The 20,945-nt window shown below is 40.1% G+C and overlaps 1 protein-coding gene across 4 annotated transcripts in view; it reads left to right on the forward strand.

Moving 5' to 3' along the window:
• The window catches only part of srgap2 (SLIT-ROBO Rho GTPase activating protein 2), a 108,871-nt gene that overhangs the window by 68,176 nt on the left and 19,750 nt on the right, over nucleotides 1-20,945 (forward strand). For 3 of the 4 annotated variants that reach the window (XM_017450633.3, XM_017450634.3, XM_017450635.3), the window contains 7 exons: nucleotides 5,338-5,400; nucleotides 9,881-10,096; nucleotides 11,741-11,869; nucleotides 13,981-14,202; nucleotides 16,949-17,050; nucleotides 17,408-17,605; nucleotides 19,051-19,135. In XM_017450633.3, the coding sequence (XP_017306122.1) occupies nucleotides 5,338-5,400; nucleotides 9,881-10,096; nucleotides 11,741-11,869; nucleotides 13,981-14,202; nucleotides 16,949-17,050; nucleotides 17,408-17,605; nucleotides 19,051-19,135 (1,015 nt within the window). Of the gene's footprint in view, nucleotides 1-5,337; nucleotides 5,401-9,509; nucleotides 9,742-9,880; nucleotides 10,097-11,740; nucleotides 11,870-13,980; nucleotides 14,203-16,948; nucleotides 17,051-17,407; nucleotides 17,606-19,050; nucleotides 19,136-20,945 lie in introns of those variants that run through there. The other variant, XM_053673903.1, reaches the window with a different exon arrangement.

Raw genomic sequence — 20,945 nt, forward strand, 5'->3', positions numbered from 1 at the left:
ATCCATATTGCAATCAAAGTGGAATATGATTTCAGTGGTATCTTCATCCTCAGAGCCTGCCCCTTCAAAATTCAATATAGCATATCACTCTGTTATGAGTTTCTGCATCAGTAGCCTGGCTGCGTAAATAAAATTGCAGCTGTCCAACTCTGTTGCATTGAAAAAGTACACTCCAGAGAATTGGCTGACCTCAAGGCACTAATTATCAGAGAGTGTCTATTCCATCTGTTGACAGTCTAATGCATTTCTCTGCAGAAATGTGGTAGGAGTCGTAAAAACTGCACAGAGTGACGAAGCAGGAGACGTCCTTCTGAGGACACAGCATGGTTTCTGTGCTTCAGTTGAGGGAGTTCAAGAGTGACGCATGCATCTGTTGTTTCAGAAGGAGACGAGCAGGTTGAGATCAGTGGGGAGGGATTAGGAAAAGCTGGTGGTGTGAGTGTTGTGTGGTTCTGGCCACTGAACACTGCTGTGCTTTAACAATAGCGCTCAGCAGGGCCTAGTTCCAGCCTGCTGCAGGGTGCCAGTGGATTCACGCTAACCAAAGCCAGTCTTCTGTCAGAAGTGCACACGAAAGCAGTCATATTTTCCTTTGATTAGTGCAACCAGTCATTGTGGGCTGTAGGTCAGTGTTCAACAGGCGCATGCATCTCTCCTTTCTAGCTTGAGCTGATTTATGGAGTCAGTTTTGAAGAAATTGACTGACCACCTCCTATTTTGGCCCGTGTGTATGTGTGTAAAGGAACAGAAATTATGTAGGTAAGTAAAATAAAACGGGTCTATGTTTTGACCTCCATTACTTATTACAATATTGCATTATCAAATTGGGTTGAATTGGTTGCAAAATTGAGGACTAAAATGTTTAAAAACACAATAATATTATTTATTTTTCCCCATTTATGTACTGTAAGCATTTATGCTGTATTCAGCTATTAGAATAATCAACAACCAGATCAGTAACATTAAATACGCTATTGATAGAGGTTTAAAGTATACCTAAATGTGCCATTTTAAACCATTTAAACAATCTGTGTAGGATAATCAAAAGTTAAATGCTTCTATTAGTTATCAAGAAACTGCAGTGCCATTCCAATTAACAAGCCAGTTAGCTAACTTTCGAAACTAGCCTAAATTTTTCTTTGGTTGACACAAGCTGAATTTCAGAGAATTGTCCTATTCTCCATTAAGATTATTTACCACACCTGTAAAATATACCATGACAATCACAATTGTGTTTGTTACTAACATTACCCAAGTTACTTAAGCTAGGTTTTGTTGCTGAGGCTTTTCGGGTACAAGGTTATCTCTGTTTCCTCATTTGTAAGTCGCGTTAGATAAAAGTGTCTGCTAAATGAATAAATGTAAATGTAATCATTTGCTTATTGTAATGGGTTCAAGCCTTTTATAATTTGTGTTTTGACCCAAATACCAAGTACATAATCAGTTATCCGTTTAAAAAATGGATCCGTTTAAAAGTTATCCATTTTGAATTATAACGTATAAAGCAGACTTAAGAATCAATCCAATATAATCCCTGATATCATCCGAAGTAATTATGTTAACGCCAGAAAATGTTCAATGGAAGACATCTTGGATTTCTGCCAGTCTGAATTCAGTCTGAAGAACTTTGCAGATGTTTCCAGTTTCAGTGATGATGACTGGATCAATGGAATGATGTATTCCATTCCATTCCACCTACTGCATAGCACTCAGTATGACTGAAATGTGATTGAATCCAGTTCTGTGATCATTCATTTTCAGTTTTCACTGAATTCAGATGTCGGGGGTATTTTTAGCCCATGATCACGCCAATATCTCCCATGAGGAAGCACAAGCTCCTGGCCATTCCGTGCTTGCTCCCGTCCTTTTCCCCCATGATGTCATGGGGCGAGGTGCTGCAAATAATAATGACTTCACGTCGTCCATCTACAGCCAGCACTTGGAGAACCTTTATTTTTATGCCTACATTGCAATTTTCTGAATATTTCTTAGGTGACCTTTTTTTTTTAATGCTCCTCATCAAATGTTCATACTTTAATGCGCTCCCTTACGCTTTGTATTATGGGGTAATGGTAGAGCTGTTGCTTAAAACCCACTGCAGCACGCAGGCTTTAAACTGCACAGCGAGATCTTTTGTTTCTCCATCTTGAACAGTTTTTGGATTGGCACACGTTCCAGTTCCCAACAGCAGCACATTTGACCTCACAAAGTCAGTTTTGTGCAGGAGGGAGAAGGTGGAAAAAAATGTTGCTGGAATGTCTGGGTGAAATCTCTTGATTCTGGAGCTGATATTCATCTCCATGGATTTTGTTTGAGCTGTGGCTTAGAACACCCACTCGCTAGCTATGTAAAAAAGATGTAAAGCAGAAAAAAAACATGTCACAAAAGTACACGTATATATGATTTATTTAGTTCTTGCCGTAAGCTAAATTTTATAGTCTCTCCACACAAACACACTGCAGGTAAACCAACACCCATACGTCTCTCTTTCTCTCACGCGCTCGCGCTCTCTCTCTCTCTCTCTCTCTCTCTCTCTCTCTCTCTCTCTCTCTCTCTCTCTCTCTTGCTCTGTCTCTCTCTTTCATTGTTTTCAGCTATAAAATCACACAGGCGCAGTAGCATATTACTTCAGTCTCCCTCCGTTACAGTGATTCTTGCAATGTTACCCTACTTTTATCTGCGGTTCCTCTCTTTCTGTCGTCAGAATCAGCAAATGAGAAACAAGCTGAGAAACTGAAGCAGGGTGTGTATCTAGTAGAGCAGGAGAAAAAGATGGAGTGATGCTGTTTTTATGTCCCGAGCTCTTCATTGAGCTTGTCACTATCTGTAATCTCTCATTCCTCTGCCAGATGTGGTTTGCCTACACAGGAAATTTGTTGTCAGAAATGCACATATCCCTTCGAGGACAGTTTTTTTTTTCTTTTCTTTCTAATTTCTATTTCAAGACATTTCAACAATACACAATGTGCATCACAATATTTAGGTTTGCTAACAAACTGACAGTAAAATGGTAATGCTTTGTTTGGGGGGGCCCTTTATTTAATCTGTGCTTAACAATGTAGGGAAAAAATAAAAATAAAAAAAATCTATAAAAGAAATGAATATATTACGATTTTAAAATGAAATGTTAAACATTAACTAATTCGCTTTCAGGTTTTGTATTTGTAATAAAACAGCATTTAACACGATACAAATGATATATCAGTAAAGTGTCATTTGTAAGGAAAATGACAGGGAATGCTGTTATAAGAAAATGGAGAAAACGGAGTAATACAAAGCACTGACACTGGAGACTCCTTTCATAAATGTTAGATTATGTAGAACATATTAGAGTGAGTGCATTAATAAAAACCTGTGATTTGAAATACAGATTTACTACTACTATCTACTATCAAAGCTGCTCTTATAAGTAATTAGGGCAGTGGCGGTTCAACGGTTAAGACTCTGGTTTACTGATCAAGAAGGTCAGGGGTTCAAGCCCCAAAACCGCCAAGCTGCCACTGTTGGGCCCTTGAGCAAGGCCCTTAACCCTCCCTGCTCCAGGGGCGTCGTGTCATGGCTGACCCTGCACTCTGACCCCGACTTCCTAACAAGCTGGGATATGCGAAGAAAAGAATTTCACTGTGCTGTAATGTATATGTGACAAATAAAGGCTTTTACTTCTTCTAATTAATCCACACCTTCTAACCAATCAGATACGAGAATACAACAATGTGGTATAAATCACAATATCGATGATTATATTTCCCTGCTTGAAATTCCTCTCTACTCGGTAGCTAGTGTAGTTTCTCATACTCGAAGAATTACCATTAGTGTGCATCAAAATAATGCACAAGCTTCATCATTGTTCGTTTTAAAAAGACACATCATTGTCATTGTGAGTCATCGAACCGTAGGAACATGCTGATGTTGACATTTCAGGGCTGGACTAGCTTTGAACATCAGTCATCTTGACTTCCAGTGAATACGAGAGAGAGCAGGAAGGAGACCTGACACCATGCTACTCCTCTACACAGTTCTGAATGTGGATGTGATTGTGGATTCTGACCCATCAGCCAGAGCTCTCGGTCTGAATAAAGGCCATCAGAGCTCCATTATTAATGAGCCCCTATGGACAGACTCCTGCTGCCAGCCATTCATCTCAACCTTCAAAGGGTTAAATTGCAGCTTTACTCTTCCCTGCCAGGTTTGAAAGCTGAAAATGGTGGATTATGTGACTCTACGATTGTGTTGGACCTGTATCTTTTATTTAACCTCTCTTGCTGTCATCTACGGTTTAGACGTAACGTTTATGACTTTTGACTCCTTTGTACCTTTTCAATAGAGAAAATATTTTTTATTAAAAAAGAATTTTCAGCTAAAGCAGTGGTTAGACCGGATGCAAATAAAAATGTCGTATTTGCATTTGGTGGAAAAGCCAGTTCCCCAAAGGGGAAAGGATTCAGGATATTTATTTTTTTTAAATACACATTTTGCTTCATGCTGACTTTATCCAAACGTCAGTTGCTTGAAAATAGTTCCTTAAGTAAACAGTTCTGCTTTAGTGTACGTCATCCAAAAATGCAAATTCCCCTAACCTAGCCAAGCCAGCTAGCACAGTGCAAAATATACCACTTGGCTCGCACTTGCTTTCATTCCTTTTAAGATGTTTGAGCATGTGGAGGGGCTTGAATAATGATGACCTGTACGTGCTGTCAGTTCCAGTTTACATTCTTTTCGCCAGCCAACCTACAGCGCCTTGGGTGTGTTCTCCTTAGCACTTCATTTTCACATGGCGAAAACACAAAGCCGTCTCTGATGCACACTGCGCAATGCCAGAATTTCGAAGCACCATTTCCATTTCACACGATGCCTGCCAAACCTTTCCACCCTAAGTCCTTAAGAAAAAAAAAGTGCTCGAAACTCGGCTGTACCAAACTTCAACCCAAAAGCATTGTGCTGGAACTTTCTTGAGTTAAAGTCATTGATCATTTGACGCTTGACTTAAACTTAAAGCCGTATGAAAGCAGCCACTGGCTCACAAATGTGTCAGAAGTTTAAATGAATTGATCAAACTACACCCATATGCCTTGCTCTTGTATTATATGATAAATAGGCAGTGAATTTAGATTGGATTAAAGTGTTAGACCGAGCCTAGCTCGGTCTAACTGGAGGACAGAAGCATTCCCATCAGTCCTGTTAAGCATGACAGGAGCGTTGAGTCAGTGTCCTGATATTTCCGCCCCTGAAATGATAAATGGCAGTCTTGGGCCATGTTGGAGCCACCTTTTAAAGATAGAGTATGGATTACTTTGGTGGTCGGTCTTCTAATGTGTGTTGTCTTTTCTGTCCACATAGAGTAAAGAGGTGGGACTTCAGCTGCAGGAGGATTTGATGAAGGTCCTCAATGAGCTGTACACGGTAAGAGGTGCACAAATAACACATGCACACACATGTACACACTGCTGTACATGCCCATTTTTTTCCTGCAAAACAAGAATGTTTACATGTTTTACCATGTAAAACAACCACAAGATAGTTCGAAAAGAACCAAAAGAAAGAAGCAAAAGTTTTGGTTCAGGTTTAAAGGCAAAGATATACATGGTACAAGGAAATATTTATTGTACAAGACAAATGAAAACATTAACTTCACCAGAAGAGTTATTTTCTCCGCACACTGGTTAAGCATTTGCACTGAACGAAACGGAGATTATGTAGAAAATTATTTCGTTTCAATGTTTATACTATTCATATGTTGCATATAAATGGTAAATGGTCTGCACTTATATAGCACTTTTATCCAAAGTGCTTTACACTGTGTCTCATTCACCCATTCACTCACACACTCACACACCAATGGTAGCAGAGCTGCCATGCAAGGCGCTGACTTGCCATCTGGAGCAACTTGGGGTTCAGTGTCTTGCCCAAGGACACTTCAGCATGTGGAGTCATGTGGGCCGGGAATCGAACTGCCAACCCTACGATTAGTGGACAACCCGCTCTACCACCTGAGCCAAAGCCACCCATATACTGTTTCTTAGTGTATACGTTAGTGTATAGTTTATGCAGTATCTGGGGGTGGACAAATTGGTAGCCCAGGCACCTGGGACTATAAGGTTTTGTGTCCGACCTATTTGTTTTTTTTGTTTTTTGTTTTTTTAATTCTCATTCTCAGAAGTAGGTTCAGTAGGCCAGAAGTCACCTGTTTTTTATTCTCTTGTTTAACAACCCTCATGCTTTCCTTTCCACCCTAAATTCAAGACAAGTTTATTATGATTTCTTATGTATATTTAACTAAAATGAACATTACCTTGTGGTCCAACTTATAGAGGGAAAATGAATGCCAGCCAGACCATAATAATCTTCTATGTGTCAAATTTTGTCAGTGGCTCAAAACACAGAGTTACCTCTCTTAGAAAAGGATCATGAATATGGCAGAGTTGTCCCCTATCCAGGAATTTATATACAATTTGTGTCTGTATCAATGTTCTTCACTAGCTCACCATACTTTGATATTATATTGCTTTTTACAGGATTTCATGCATCCTCCCTGTCTGTTTGGGTTTCCTCTGGCTACGCCAAAATAACATCATTGTGGGAGAACCGGTAACTCTAAATTGCTCCTACTACATTGGTGTCTGCTACAGAATGTATTACTGAGCAGGAAAACCACGGTTGTTGTTTATATACGTATACAGTATGTACATTTAGGTCAAAAATTAGATCTGTCTCTTTTTTTCCGACTTTTCCCAGTCGTGTAATAAGTATGCAGGAAAAACGTGATATTACTTTTAATCTAGAAAAAATGTCATTCACCATAACAATCCACATTATAATTTGAACCTTTATACAGAAAGAAAAAGACTTTTCGTACATAGTCACTACAGCTAATGAGGCCGACCTGAGAAAATCTGTATATATCCTCTTGACTGTAAATTTGCTGCATTTTAAATTCTTTTTCCTCTCTTATGTTTTTTCTCTCTTATCTTTTGTCGAGTGTAGTACCTTCAAAGATACACAGTGTTCAAAGATAGTGAAGGCACCCCAACCTCTCTCTACATGGCTGTTGGTATTGGGGGCTGCATGAGAGGGCTTATTTTTTATTTGCTGCAGTGGTTATGGACCAATCAGTAGGTATGATTAATAGAATTAGAGTCAGAGTACTACGACTTCTTTCCTCTCAAAAGCATTGTGGCTGTTAGTCACAGCAGGCAGTTGTAATAATGTGTTCTTGTGTATGACAGGCAGGGCATGACCACGTTGGCCTGCGCTAAAGTAAACTACAAATGACCACGTCTGCTTGTGTGCATTCTTTTAACCGCATGTCAGGTGTATGATCATACAGCAGGAAGTGGATTTATTTATTTACTTAATTTTTTCCTGATTTGCCAGTGAATTTGACAGATTGGTGCCTTCACAGACGCATCTCGGGTTTCTCTGAGCCTCTAAATTGGATTTATTGCCTTCCAAGTCTGGCGGTGTTTGGTTTCTTAAGATGATGATGAAAGACAGTTGTGTATTTTGACAGACTTTAATGTCACGTCGTATTTACCCTGGCCTAATTTGCACTAGACTTGCACAATATAATTCTCTTCAGCTTCACATTTCTGACTTGTATAGCATGATCGTGTTTTCTCCTAGAACATCATCAAATGAAGGCCACCTACAGAGCCCATAATTATTTCATTCTTTCCTGCGTACACAACCCGGTCATTGTGGACAGATATGGCGCAAATGGCTCTGTGATTCCCAGCCATGTTATGTTGTCTTAAAGCGGAGCGTTTGCCAGTGCAACGTTCTGACACACCATACAGTCACACAGAGCACGCCTTTAATTAGCAGCAGGACACTCGGTGCTTAGTCATTTCAATGATACCCGAGCTTTGTTTTCACTGAGCCGTTCGAAAATTCCTGCTCTAATGCGGAACATGTGTCTGCTTTGTTTGCGGCCGTGGGGGTTCGAGAAGAGCTTGAAGTTTTGGGGAAGGGCGCTCCAGATTTAGGCCTTATCAGATTTCTTTGACTGAACCCCCCCCTGATGAGGAAATGACCATAAGCATAAATCCCCATAAAAGAAAGCAAATCCTCTAATTAAATGCTTAACTGTGATCGAAATAGGCCTTGCATCATTTATTATTTTTTTTTAAACAACACTTGTGGTTTATAAAGGGAATAAAACAGAGAAGCAACCAGACAAAACATGAAGTTTGGTATGTGAACTCTGACTAACTTTTTTTTTTTTTTTTTTTTCCCCTTTTGCAAATTTTCTGCATTCCTCATTAAATCAGAACCGCTCCCAAATTCTCCTCATTTTTTAATAAACGATGACACGGTAATGACTATTTATTTATTTATTTATTGCGTTCTTTGAAAGAAACCTAAGCCAGAGGAAATTATGTAAATAGAGGTCATTAAAATGTCTTTTGACCCCAGGGAATGGTGGCCGGAGCTGGCAATTATGTCATCTCTCTAACCTTTGGCACATTGCATGAGGGATGTGTGAATGCTCTGTCACTGGGGAAGATTCCTAAGATTCCTCTCCTGGGAGTAGTAGACAGCAGGGACATTCCCTTCATGTTTAGAATAAGAAAACCCCAGTCTCCCCCTCCTCATGAATGTATTCACTGAATGGTATCTTCCATTGCTTGGCATGGATTCCTTTCCACTGGTCCAGTTTTCAGCTACTGTGCTTATACAGTTGACTGGTGCCACGGTTACACTGCCGACAGTTTTACTGCAACTCCAGTTGCAGAGGCACGTGTCTTCACTCTCCACCAATTAAATAGAGATGGTCATCACAATTCAGTCTTCAAATGTCATACTTCAGACACACTAGTTAGTATAAACTGACTGTTTTTTTTGTTTTTGTTCTTGGATTTCAAGAAAGCATTGAGCTAGCAGGAAAGGAAAACTATTTTTGTCGTGCATGCTCGAGTGCAAGCAAAAACAATTTGGGCAAATGATTCTGGAGCAGACCTTGTATGTAAGTCATTACACTAAGCTGAGGCTGAAAGGGCATTGGCTCAAGCATATTTCCTGTTTCCTACTACCAAGCTGTCTGCACTTTCTCAGCCACCTGAACAAATTCTGCAGCAAGTAATAAAAAGCAATAAATGGCTAGGCTTGAAACGAATGCCAAAACAACAAAGGCAGTGGTAGAAAATATTCAGTCTATGTATGAAATCTATTTTACTAAAGACTGGATTCCTACACATCATAAAGCACACAGTGCCTAATGTTATATGCAAAAATCCTTTATGTATAAATATTCAATCAGTATCTGATTTTAGCACTCATCTGATTGTTCAAGTCGCATGCAAACTGTATACTATAATATAATCATAACTTCTTAATTAGAGTCCAGTAATCAGGTTTCAGGGTGGCTAGCGTTGCCACTTCACATCTCCAGGGTCCCCAGTTGAATCCTGATGTTGGGTTACTGTCTGTGTAGAGTTTTGTCTGGGTTCTTCAGGTTCTTCCCATCTCCCAAACCTGGGAGGTTTTTGACTAATTGGTTAGGTTGATTGACTAATTGGTTAATTGCCCATAGGTGTGAATGAGAGTGTTTACTCATGGTGCTCTTCCATGGACTGGTGTCCTATTCAGGGTTTTTCCTGGGATAGGCTCCGGATCCACCATGACCCTGACCAGGATACAGCAGTTACTGAACGTGAGCAAGGGAGAGTAAATTTTTGAGACACTATCTTGGTAGTACCAGAGAGGCCCTGGCATCCAGAAGAACTTCTAGTAACGAATATATAGGTAATGTGAGGCGTGTAAAAATTGGCTGCCATTGTGAATGCAGGGTTATAACTGGATATTCATTCTAATTCAGTACATCTTCCCACTCGTATTCAGACATTACAGTGCTAACCATGCTCTTTCTCGTTCTACCCGGCAGGTAATGAAGACGTACCACATGTACAATGCGGATAGCATCAATGCTGAGAGCAAGCTGAAGGAGGCAGAGAAGCAGGAAGAGAAGCAGATGGGACGAGGGGCACGCCAAGAGGAGCGCCAAACACCACGCTCGCCTGACACACTCGCCAGCGTCAGGCTCGACGACAAGCCTGTTCGCCGGAGCTCTGTGAAAAAGATCGAGAAGATGAAGGAGAAGGTGAGGACTGAAGAGAAGGGCTGAAATGAAGCCAGTTGTGGGGAGAGGGTGAGAGTGACGGATTTATTTTGAAGCTCGGTGGTCAGTTGAAATGAAAGAACGTATTGTGTGTGAATGTAGTGTGTGTAGGTGGTAAAAGGGTAAGCAGATGGAGACATTGTTTGAATGGTAAGAAGAGAATGCAGAGGAGAGTGGGAAAGAGAGGGAGATGGATGAAGTGGTGAGTGGTATAGTGCAAGCCATCATTTAGCAGATGGTTCTGGATCAGGATCTGTATTCGTAAGGCATGTTGATCTTATTCTTGTTTTATGATCTCATTCATAAGGAATACATTGTTGATTTGAGATCAAATTTGCTCTCATCTCTCTCTGAAATTGCAGACACTGACAGTGAAAAAGCACTCTTACTAGGGGATAGTAACATGTATTACTTGGGGATATTTGAACATTTGTCAGGTTATCTGATATCTTAACCTCGGACATTTCGCCCACACCTCGCAGAGCATCTGATATTTTGTACACTTCTCTGGCCACATGCTTCAGGATCATAACCTTCTCGGTTTGTTTGGCTGCTTTCATGTAAACAGCCTTTTGAAATCCAAAACGCAGTAAGCTTTTACAGCAAGGTAACATTTCTGGATTTAAATCTTTCAAAAATGTATTAACATTTCTGTTTTAAAATAGCTAGCGGTGTATAGTGGTCAGCTATTTGCAGTAGGGATGTGTCTGAGTTTTGGTGCTCAATGATATAGATAATGATATTAAATGAGTACCTTACTGAGTATTAAGCACTCAGGGACGTCATGGTACATGCTTTGTTTATGTTGGTTGCTGCTGTGTGCTGCTAGCAATGAACTGCATGTGCAAGAGTTTTGTGTATACACACCGATAACATACACGAGGTTTACATCACATAGTATGCGTTTGTGTTTGACCATTTTATACAAATATGAGCATATGAGCTTGGTATCAGAATGATAACACTATAGGGATTGAATCATCCTTATTTCATGTTAGACAAATGGCCTCTTCCTGTGAACATGGGCAATCTCTGCCCATGTTTAATGACCAAATGTATCAGACTGTAGTGAAAGCAAGAAGGCTTGCAGACTTGAGACTCTGACATGATCTACCATGTTCCTATGGTCAAAGTATAAGCTTTAGAGCTTTGTATGAAATTCAGCCCTAAATATAGCTTATTCCAGACTATACGTTATTATTCTCATTGAAGGATTTAATTCTTCACCCTATACTAATTATACAAACCTTTGACCACTGGGGTGAGTATAACATGGTTTGGTGATAATGGTGAGCAAACTTGGTTTGTTAGACTTTAGTTCCAAGACTGTTTGAGAAATCGACATGAAGAAGAATCACAGTTGTCTAGAATGCTCTTTTAGAAGAGTTCCTCTGTCTGAAACACTTGTGTTCTTAACTTCAGTCTGCAGGGTTAAAAAAGGACAGAGTAAGGATTAGAGCTTGTGGTGGCAGCTTGAACATTTCTTTGTCAACTTGCAGCCATGAAACATTTGGAGACACCTGATCCACATTGCTAGTTATTGGCGAGGGTGATTTAATGGCCCTCGTTCAACGTTCCCTTCCTCTCCTTTTCTCTCATACTACTCGTTTTCCATCTTCTTTTCAGCGCCAAGCCAAATACACTGAGAACAGGCTGAAAGCCATCAAGGCTAGGAACGAGTACCTGCTGGCTCTGGAGGCGACCAACTGCTGCGTGTTCAAGTACTACATTCATGACCTCTCCGACCTCATTGACGTAAGTCCTCCTGTGCCTCATCACCATCGATTTCTTTGCTTTTAGCTTGGTGGTACCTACATAACCCTTATATCCACTGCATTAACACACACCATCATTAACATATATACACAACGGCTATGCTCTTTACTTGGCCGTCTCCCAAATGGCTCCCTATAGTCATCTATAGAGCAGAGGGTGTAAAAAACCTTTTTGCCTTGGTATATGTACTGTAGTTCAATTAATCTGGAGCCAATTTAAATGTAGCCTTTATATTTGTAGATCAGCATTTAAGCGTTACTGACCTAGAATTCAAAATGGATACCACGTGTAAGGAACTCCAGTCAGTTCCATTAGTTTAAACCAGGGGTGTCATATCTTATCTGCAAAAAGACGGTGTGGGTGCAGGTTTTCATTCCAACCATGCAGGAGCCACACCTGATTCCACCTGTTTAATCAGTTGATCTTGGCATTCATTAGACTCGGGTGTGGCTTCTGCTTGGTTGGAATGAAAACCTGCACCCACCGGCCCTTTCCGGATAAGATTGGACACCCCTGGTTTACTCTGATGTACAGAATATTTGTGCAGTATAGTTATATTTTTGATTTAGACCAAACCCCCCCAATTTGCAATCTCTGCTGGTGGCAATCAAGCAATAGTACTCGCTCATTTTAACCGACGCGTGTTTTAACAACTTGGATGAGGATGTGAGGTGCCAGAGAATTCCTGCGTTCCACCAGTGCTTTGTGAATATCCTTGAAGTTGCATGTTTATTCATTAAAACCCACACAAATGGTTTAACTCAATTTTTCAGTGTAATTTCAAAATGTCAGCGTATTATAATGCTGTTATGGCATGTCAGGCTCGTAATATGAGATGCGGATCATTGAAAGTTCAACTTGCTGTTGTTCCATTAGAGTAATATGATTGCTTCACTTATTACGTAGACCTGAGGCAACCCCATAGACAAGCTCTTAGAAAGGGATTAATCCTTCTTCCCTATGATACTTGGATCCTCATAGGGCTCAAGTTCATGATCAGAGCCTGGGACTACACTCAGAGTGCTATGAATATGAATGGTGGGTTTACACAGTGCGTGCCCTTGGTTTAGGAGACCCGGGCATGCTGGGAAACACATGATCCATGCAAAGGTTGAAGGTGGAGGTGGATGTAGATGGGTTAAGCTTTGCTGACTGAGGAAATAAGTTAAAGCACACCAGGCTATGTCTCTGTGGGGTTTGTTTACATGTTCTGGGTGTTTTAATTGGGTGCCCTTTTGTTCAAATAAATAATGCATTGCTTCCTGCATATAATACCATTCAGGAACCAGTGCAATAAAACATCGCCAAATCAGTCCCATCTGAGAATGGCATATTATTTCAAGGTACTGGAGCTATGCTTTTTCAGCTACCCAGCTCATGAACAGAAGTAATGCCCTCTACTTCACGTAAATCAGTTTCTGTTTTGCTGCAAGTAAAGTTTCACGTCCTGTTTGCTCTAAAATACAATTGGGGCTGGATTCCTTTGGGTTTTAAAGCTTTGCATGGTTGATTCCACGATTTTGCAACTGTTAGAAATGAGACATTTTCAACACTGCATCTAAGAAAACATGCTTTTATTCATTTGTATCAAATTTGAATTATTAATTTACTTCCAGACTATAATTTGGGTAATAGGGCGATACTTTGAAATTGACCTTGTCAATCAGTTTCACAATATGACATTATTGAAAAGAAAGAAAGAAAATATAGAGAGAACGTAATTTTCTTTTCCCCATGATTTTCATAAACTTTGGATGAAAAGCTTGCGTAGTGCTTTGGAGAGGTTTTATTAATGTTAAGTTATTAATGTAAGGTATTTCTCTGAAATATATTCATCGGTAGTTTGTTCACTTTACTTATGGTTAAAATGCCTTCATCTTTACATTATATACTGTACATATTTGAGTTGGTGTGTCAATGGGACAGAAAAGGCAACACACATGACTTGTCCTCTTCTGTTTTGCTGTGTTTCTCCAGCTCTGTATGCTCAGTATGCTTTTTTAACTGTACATTGTGCAATCATTGTTATTTAATTCAATTATTTGAGCCTGAATTGACTTTTTGTTTGTTTGTTTGTTTCTCTCATTCAGTGCTGTGACCTGGGCTACCATGCCAGCTTGCACCGGGCTCTGCGTACCTACCTCTCTGCTGAGTTTAACGTGGAGACGTCGAAGCACGGCGGCCTGGAGACCATTGAGAATGCAGCGGAGAACCTCGAGGCCCAGGCTGACAAACAGAGACTAATGGAGACCTACAACAACACCTTCTGCCCTCCCATACGCTTTGACTTCCAGTCTCATATGGGGGACCAGGTGAATCTACATGCACGTTCTTGTGTGTTTGAGAGTGTTGCACGTTGTAGCTTTTTGTCTGGGTGTTGGAATGTGTTAGCGTGTATTTGTATGTGTGTTCGGATCAGTGCTAAGAAGTGTAACAGCGGTGTCGGTGTGCGTTTAGCTCAGATTCTTTACAGCAGTACGAACAACAGTTTTGTGACTTCAAAGCGGGTTGAATGTCTGAATCCCTCCATTCTAATCATGCTAATTATTTACCCGTCCTGCAGCTGTAAACAAACAACAGCATGAAGTTATTTCTATATAAACACATCTGCTGGGCATTTTAGAGATTTCTTTACTCCTGCCAGATTTTGATTTGCCAGGAAGGCAACGTAAATGAGCATAGTTTTTTTATTTTTTTATTTTTATTTTTTTTTCTCTCCCCTCTGTCCTGTCTCTTAGTACTTGTCCAAACAAAGCCTGGTTTTCCCTGCTCGTGCACACAGGAATGAAATGTACGGTCGTGTTTATCAGGCTTGTAACAAGTCCTCATGAGTCCTCAGTTGTTTGTTATTGAAGAAAGCTGTCATTATAGAGTCTTCTACCGCTGACTGTCAACAACAGTGATAAACCGGGTGTTGTTTTTCCTGCTCTTGATGCAAATAACCAACGATTTTGTCAGCTATTTGGAGGCCTCGGTGCTCAATTTTGTGTGTGTGTGTTCATGTGTGTTTGTGTGTGACACTATAAGGGCCCTACAGTTGGTTAGGTCCAATGCAGTGTATTTGAGCCCAGCTGTGACTGCCTAACCCGTCCCTCAGGGAGACAGGGCTACGATGGCCAGATGTTTCCCATCTGTGTGTGTGTGTGTGTGTGTGTGTGTGTTAGTGTATGAAGCTGGTGAGTGTCATGCCGTCTTTCTGCATGCATATTTCAGTGCACATTCAAAAACAAGAATCAACCAAACGGGGGCCAATAGTACTTGAGATTCCAGTTTTAGTTTATTTTCTACTAACTTGAGAGACTCTGGATTGCATATAATGACGAATGTAAAAGCAATTACATCATAAAAGTACACAGTGGTTCATCATTCATCATGGAATACTGTAAGTGCTTGGACAGCACATATAGCAGCAGTGCAAACAAGTCGTGGATTGACTGATCACTAACCTGGGCACCCAGGACAAGCAGATTACGTGTCTGAGGTTTCACTTTTTACATTGACTGTTGCAGACTAGCAGGTTCACTAGACATCAGCATTTATCACTTCACTTTTTTTTGTTTGTTTTAAACTTAACCCACTCTAATTGGTCTGTATATTTTGAATGTTGTGGCTACGTGCTACTCTTTTCCACTTCCCAAAAGGACGTGGCCTACCTGTTGGTAGGAACAATTTTTTTTTACCAGGCATAATAATTAGCTCAAACAGATGCTGGACAGTGTTTCCAAATTGAAGGATATGAAGGGATGTGGAAACATTTGACTAAACTCAGCTAAATACTGTACAGCACTAAAAGTATAACACTAAATTGGGAAAGCCAAGTGTAATGACAGTCCGATAAAGATTCTAATCCGGTCTACAGGATGAATTTAAAATCCGTGTTCTGAATAACTGTAACCGAAAAGATTTGAAGATTAGAGCAAGTCTCTGTTGTTCCACAAGGGGGCGAAATAGAGCAATAAACTCAGCTACTAAAAAAATAAACACGCTAATGACATGTAATTAACAGAAATCTAAAGAAAATAATAATAATAATACAAAATTGACGCGACAATCTTTAGGAGGTGAAAAGTTGCAATCGCGACTTTTGCACAATTTTTTTTTTTGTACCTTTTTGGAAAAATGTCACTAAAGGAACAATTTAGGAGCAGTTCTTGTTGTATTAGGTCTGTTATTCTGCTAAACTGATTTATTTTATTTGATCTGGTCCTTATGGCATTAGATGAAGTGTCATGGGGCCCATTACCTAAAAGTTAGTTTGACCCCCATGCTCTAAATGCAAGGTGATTACGTGTTTTGTTAGCATTAAACACTACATTGAGCGAACGTGAAGACAATGGACCGACTCAAATATTGATTTATGTACAATGAGAGAACTTGACAGGAGACTACATTATTTTGTATCGTGTGTATTATGAACATAACTACCTTGTCACAATTTTGAGCTAAATTACGTTAGTTGGCACTTTTTAGCATAGAAAACTGGCCCCCGGTGCAAGCGTAGCCTGTGACTGGACATTCGAGCTTTGAATTGATGTTTTGTGTAGCCGTATAGAAATATTTAAATTTGAAGTCATTGTTGACATAAATGTGACCTGCACGTGCAAAACTCCATATGATTAGCTTCAAATATTTCCATCGCTTTGTGCTGTAGATATCTTTGTTTGTGCTGGTACATTTTTTGGTAATGTAAACAAAATTAAATCTGTATACTTTGGTGTAAATTTGGTGTATGTTGTCTGTGTGTATGACGTGCTATCCCTATCAGTCAACTACCACCAAGTACCATTAGTTTCACACTGGTACCAATCTTGAGGCAAAAATCATACATCTTGTCCTGATGGAAAAATCTGCAATTTTCTTGTGCCAAAAGTTCTCAGACTTTCTTCAGGCTCTTATTATTACATTCTATTCAATATTCAGTCATTATCAATACAGATCAGTGTGTATTCAGTGCTGAAGGTGTTTGATGTTTTTGGGTTCGTTTTCTTTTAGAGACTTTTATGCCCTTCTTATCTATTGGTTTTTAATATTCTTTTTTTTTTTTTTTTTTTAATAAAGATGGGCTACATGTGCGCTCAGCAGCCACTACAGGGAGAACTTCTGCAGAGGTGCCAGCAGCTCCAGTCTCGTCTTTCCACACTCACGATAGAGAATGAGGAGGTAAATACATACACATGCGCACAAAATACGTACAAACACATGCATGCTTGAGTGCATACAGAGAGACTCGTCTGTCTTTTCAAGTACAGCAAACACAGCCTCGCGTCCTAATATATTCATATAGTCCCTCTAAACATTCCTCTTAAGCTGTCTTTTGATGCACCCTGCACCTGCTTAGTTAACTCTGCAATAAGTCATTACACATTGCGTTAGTGATCGTTGTTCGTTGTAATAGCCTCAGGCGCCTAACTGATGTGTTTGTTTTTTAGTTCATGAATTTGCTTCTGATTTACACAAGTGCTCTGTTGTTACATATATTTGCATGCATTACTCTGACTGCTTCTTTCTCTCATTCAGGTGAAGAAGACCATGGAAGCGACTCTGCAGACCATTCAGGACATGGTGACCATCGAGGACTTTGATGTGACTGACTGCTTCCACCACAGCAACTCCATGGAGTCAGTGAAGTCCACAGTGTCTGAGTCGTTCATGAGCAAACCGAGCCTGGCCAAGAGACGAGCCAATCAGCAGGAGACTGAGCAGTTCTACTTCACGGTGAGTCATAGACTGAGCGATCGGTGGATGAGTGGGTGGATGGATGGATGGATGGATGGGTGGATGAGTGGGTGGGTGGATGGATGGGTGGAGTGACGGGTGGATGCGTGGGTCGGTGGATGGACGGGTGGATGAGTGTGCGGATGGACGGGTGGATGGACAGGTGGATGGATTGGTCTGTGGATGGATGAGTGGGTGTATGAATCGATGGGTGGATGGTTGGATGGACGGGTCGGTAGATGAGTGGATGGATGGACAGATGGGTGGATGGATGGACAGGTGGATGGGTCGGTGGATGGGTCGGTGGATGGATGGATGGGTCAGTGGAGGACGGGTCGGTGGATGGATGGATGGATTTTATTGATCCCCATGGGTAAATTTGGGCATAATATAGAGTAAAAAAGCATGGAGGAGTGACAGAAGGAGATCATGAGAGAGCATGAGAATATGATGTGGCTACTGATCAGAAGGTCATGAGTTTAAACCCCAGCACTGCCAAGCTGCGACTGTTGGGCCCTTGAGCAAGGCCCTTAACCCTCAACTGCTCAGATGTATAAATGAGACACATGTAAGTCGCTCTGGATAAGGGCATCTGCCAAATGCTGTAAAAAATGATAGAATAAGTGACAGATGCTTTCTTGCTTCACTATCTTTGAACACAGCACAAGGTCACTGTCACTTGTTCCTCTTAGTCTCTGTTGTCAGTATGTCCAAATCCATGCCCAGTTTTCAGACTTTCATGAGATGGGTCCTGACCAGCCGAAAAATGGATAAGCTGATTAACAGAAAGAATCTACTGAGGTTAAAGTGTTTAATGTGAGCAAGATCTTGCAAAATAATCACAATATGCAGTTCAATATGCGTGTCTCTAAATTGGTTTTTATAGCCTAGACAGAGTTAATATAAACACTGAAACCGATTTTGTGTCATTTTCTGATTTCAGCTTTCCCTCAGTGGCAGTGTGTCAATCAGTATGAATTAAAGGAAGCATTGATTAGCTGGAGGGGTGTTTGCTGGGTTCTTTCTCTCAAGCACTATACCATTTGCCAACTTCCTAGTTTCACTTCCGCTTTCCTCTTTTTCCTTCTCTTTCTTCTTATGGCCTCCTTACTCCCCTGACATTTGAACCATCTCTCTCTCGTGTGTGAGAGTATGACATTATAAGTATCACTAGATACAACCCCCCCCCTGTCAGATATGTTGTGTGTCTTCTGAGAAATGAGCTGTCAGGGTCCTCAATGCCCTCAGCTCTTTAATGTTTGTATCAGCCAGTGTGTGAGACATGGAGAGAAACCCACAAATAATAAAGGGCAGATGAAAATGAGAGAAAGATTAGATCTAGAGGGCAGTGGGGAAGAAAAGGACACAAAGTTTCACTTGAAGACAAATAATGGAGATGGATGGCGAAAGGCAAATCAATGACAAGTCAGCGTTCTCTCTTTCAGAAACTGAAGGAGTTCCTAGAGGGCAGGAACCTCATTACCAAACTGCAGGCCAAGCATGACCTTATCCAGAAGACCCTGGGAGAGAGTAAGTGATCTAGCTCTGTGTGTGTGTGTGTGTGTGTGTGTATGTGTCTGTGTATATACATGTACAGTAAGGTCTAGAGTACATTATCAGTGACTTTTATTGTGTTATTGATCACAAACGAATATAAAAACGTTTTATACACATTACATAAAGTACACAAAATTTAAAACTGAGAAAACTTCATGTTTATAATCCACATTTTTATGATCAAGCAATACATTCGTGTGTTGAGCTGTGAACGTGTGAAAAATGTTCATTTATTGTTCGATTTGGCCACGTTCTTTCAATTTTATCGAGTGCTCTTATAGGAAAATAAGAATATAAGAAAAATATAGATATAAGAAAAAAACGCCAACACCCCAATGGTGATTTATTTTCTATTAAGAGTGCATCCTGAATTGTTTTGTTCCTCTTATACCAAAGCAGTGTGCCAATTTTTCATTTATTATTAAACCACAGGTCATGTTTTATACATTTATACAATTTATACTAATTTATACAATTAGTAACGGCTATACACAGGCATTTCCTCACTACCCTTTCTCGTTTGAAGTTGGGACAAAAAAAACAAAAAATTACAGAGAAACCAGAAAATGCAAAGACCGCAAAGTCTCCTCCATGTCGGAAAACTTGCCGACTGTAATAAAGCACTGACAATGGAGACTCCTTTCATACAGTAAATGTTAAATAAATAAACATTTCTTACAGAAAGCGTCACCATATCGACGATTACACAGTTTTATTTGTTAAATAGCATGTTTTTTAATTCACTTATCATTAGACTTGGGTTATAGTGGAACACTCATGATACAAGTCCCTGTGAACGAGTTGTTACTATAAAAGTGATGTATACATATACATTATTATATTACCTATTATAAACGTTGCAGCCAGCACTAGTGTCAGAATGAATCGATACTTCCGGAAAAATCTAAATCGAGAAGCGCAGCTCTATAAACGATGTTAGTGAAGAGTAATAATATTTGTTTGATGCCATCGATGGACTAATATGCGATTTTTTTTCTAAAACATTTTAGAATGTTTCTCAAATTTATTCTGCATGGTTTATTGCAAATAGGTGTCCCAAAAGTGTATCAGGGTTTAAGTAAGAGTAGAAGGGGCTGTTGAGAATAATAAACTAACATGCAAGTACAATTTTTTTATTTTTTATTTATTTTTATTTTTTTAAATCTACTGTTTTACTAATAAATGGCGTACTTTTAAGGTTTTCATTCGACTCCCCCTCACATCATTTGGCAAAATTGGATTAAGCTTCCATAAGTGCTGCAATAAAAACAGTTCTTGGTAGCGGACTCCAGACTTTTGGACGCTACTCTCCAGTATGTGTATGTTAATATGAAATAGTGAGGGACGTAGAGAGAAAGAAGGGAGTGAGAGAATAGTAAGATATTTGAGGCGAGGCAGCTTTCATCTCCTGTCTCTCTGTTTTTCTGTCTCACCTCCCACTCTCATTCTTCCAGTCCTACCGAGTCAGCAGGGAGGATTTGAGATAGCTTGGACTGGAACAGATGGAAAAGACAGAAAAGGGAAAAAAAAAATCTCGTTCACACTGTTATGATCCTCCACTGTGTAGCACAACACAGCAGTGTATTCCTTACGGCTACACGAGTGGAGATGCTAATGATGGTCATTATGTGCAAGCTTGTGACTGTGAGAAACTGTGAGAGAGATGCTTGGTTACTCGCTGAATTAGACCCTGAAGATGCTGCAGTGCATGCTGGGGGATCGGTATATACAGTTAAAGCATGTTCTTTTCAATTTGGTTGCACCTGTGTGCATTGAAGTGTAC

The sequence above is a fragment of the Ictalurus punctatus genome, chromosome 21 (assembly GCF_001660625.3).
Source record: "Ictalurus punctatus breed USDA103 chromosome 21, Coco_2.0, whole genome shotgun sequence".
Classification (NCBI taxonomy): Eukaryota; Metazoa; Chordata; class Actinopteri; order Siluriformes; family Ictaluridae; genus Ictalurus; species Ictalurus punctatus.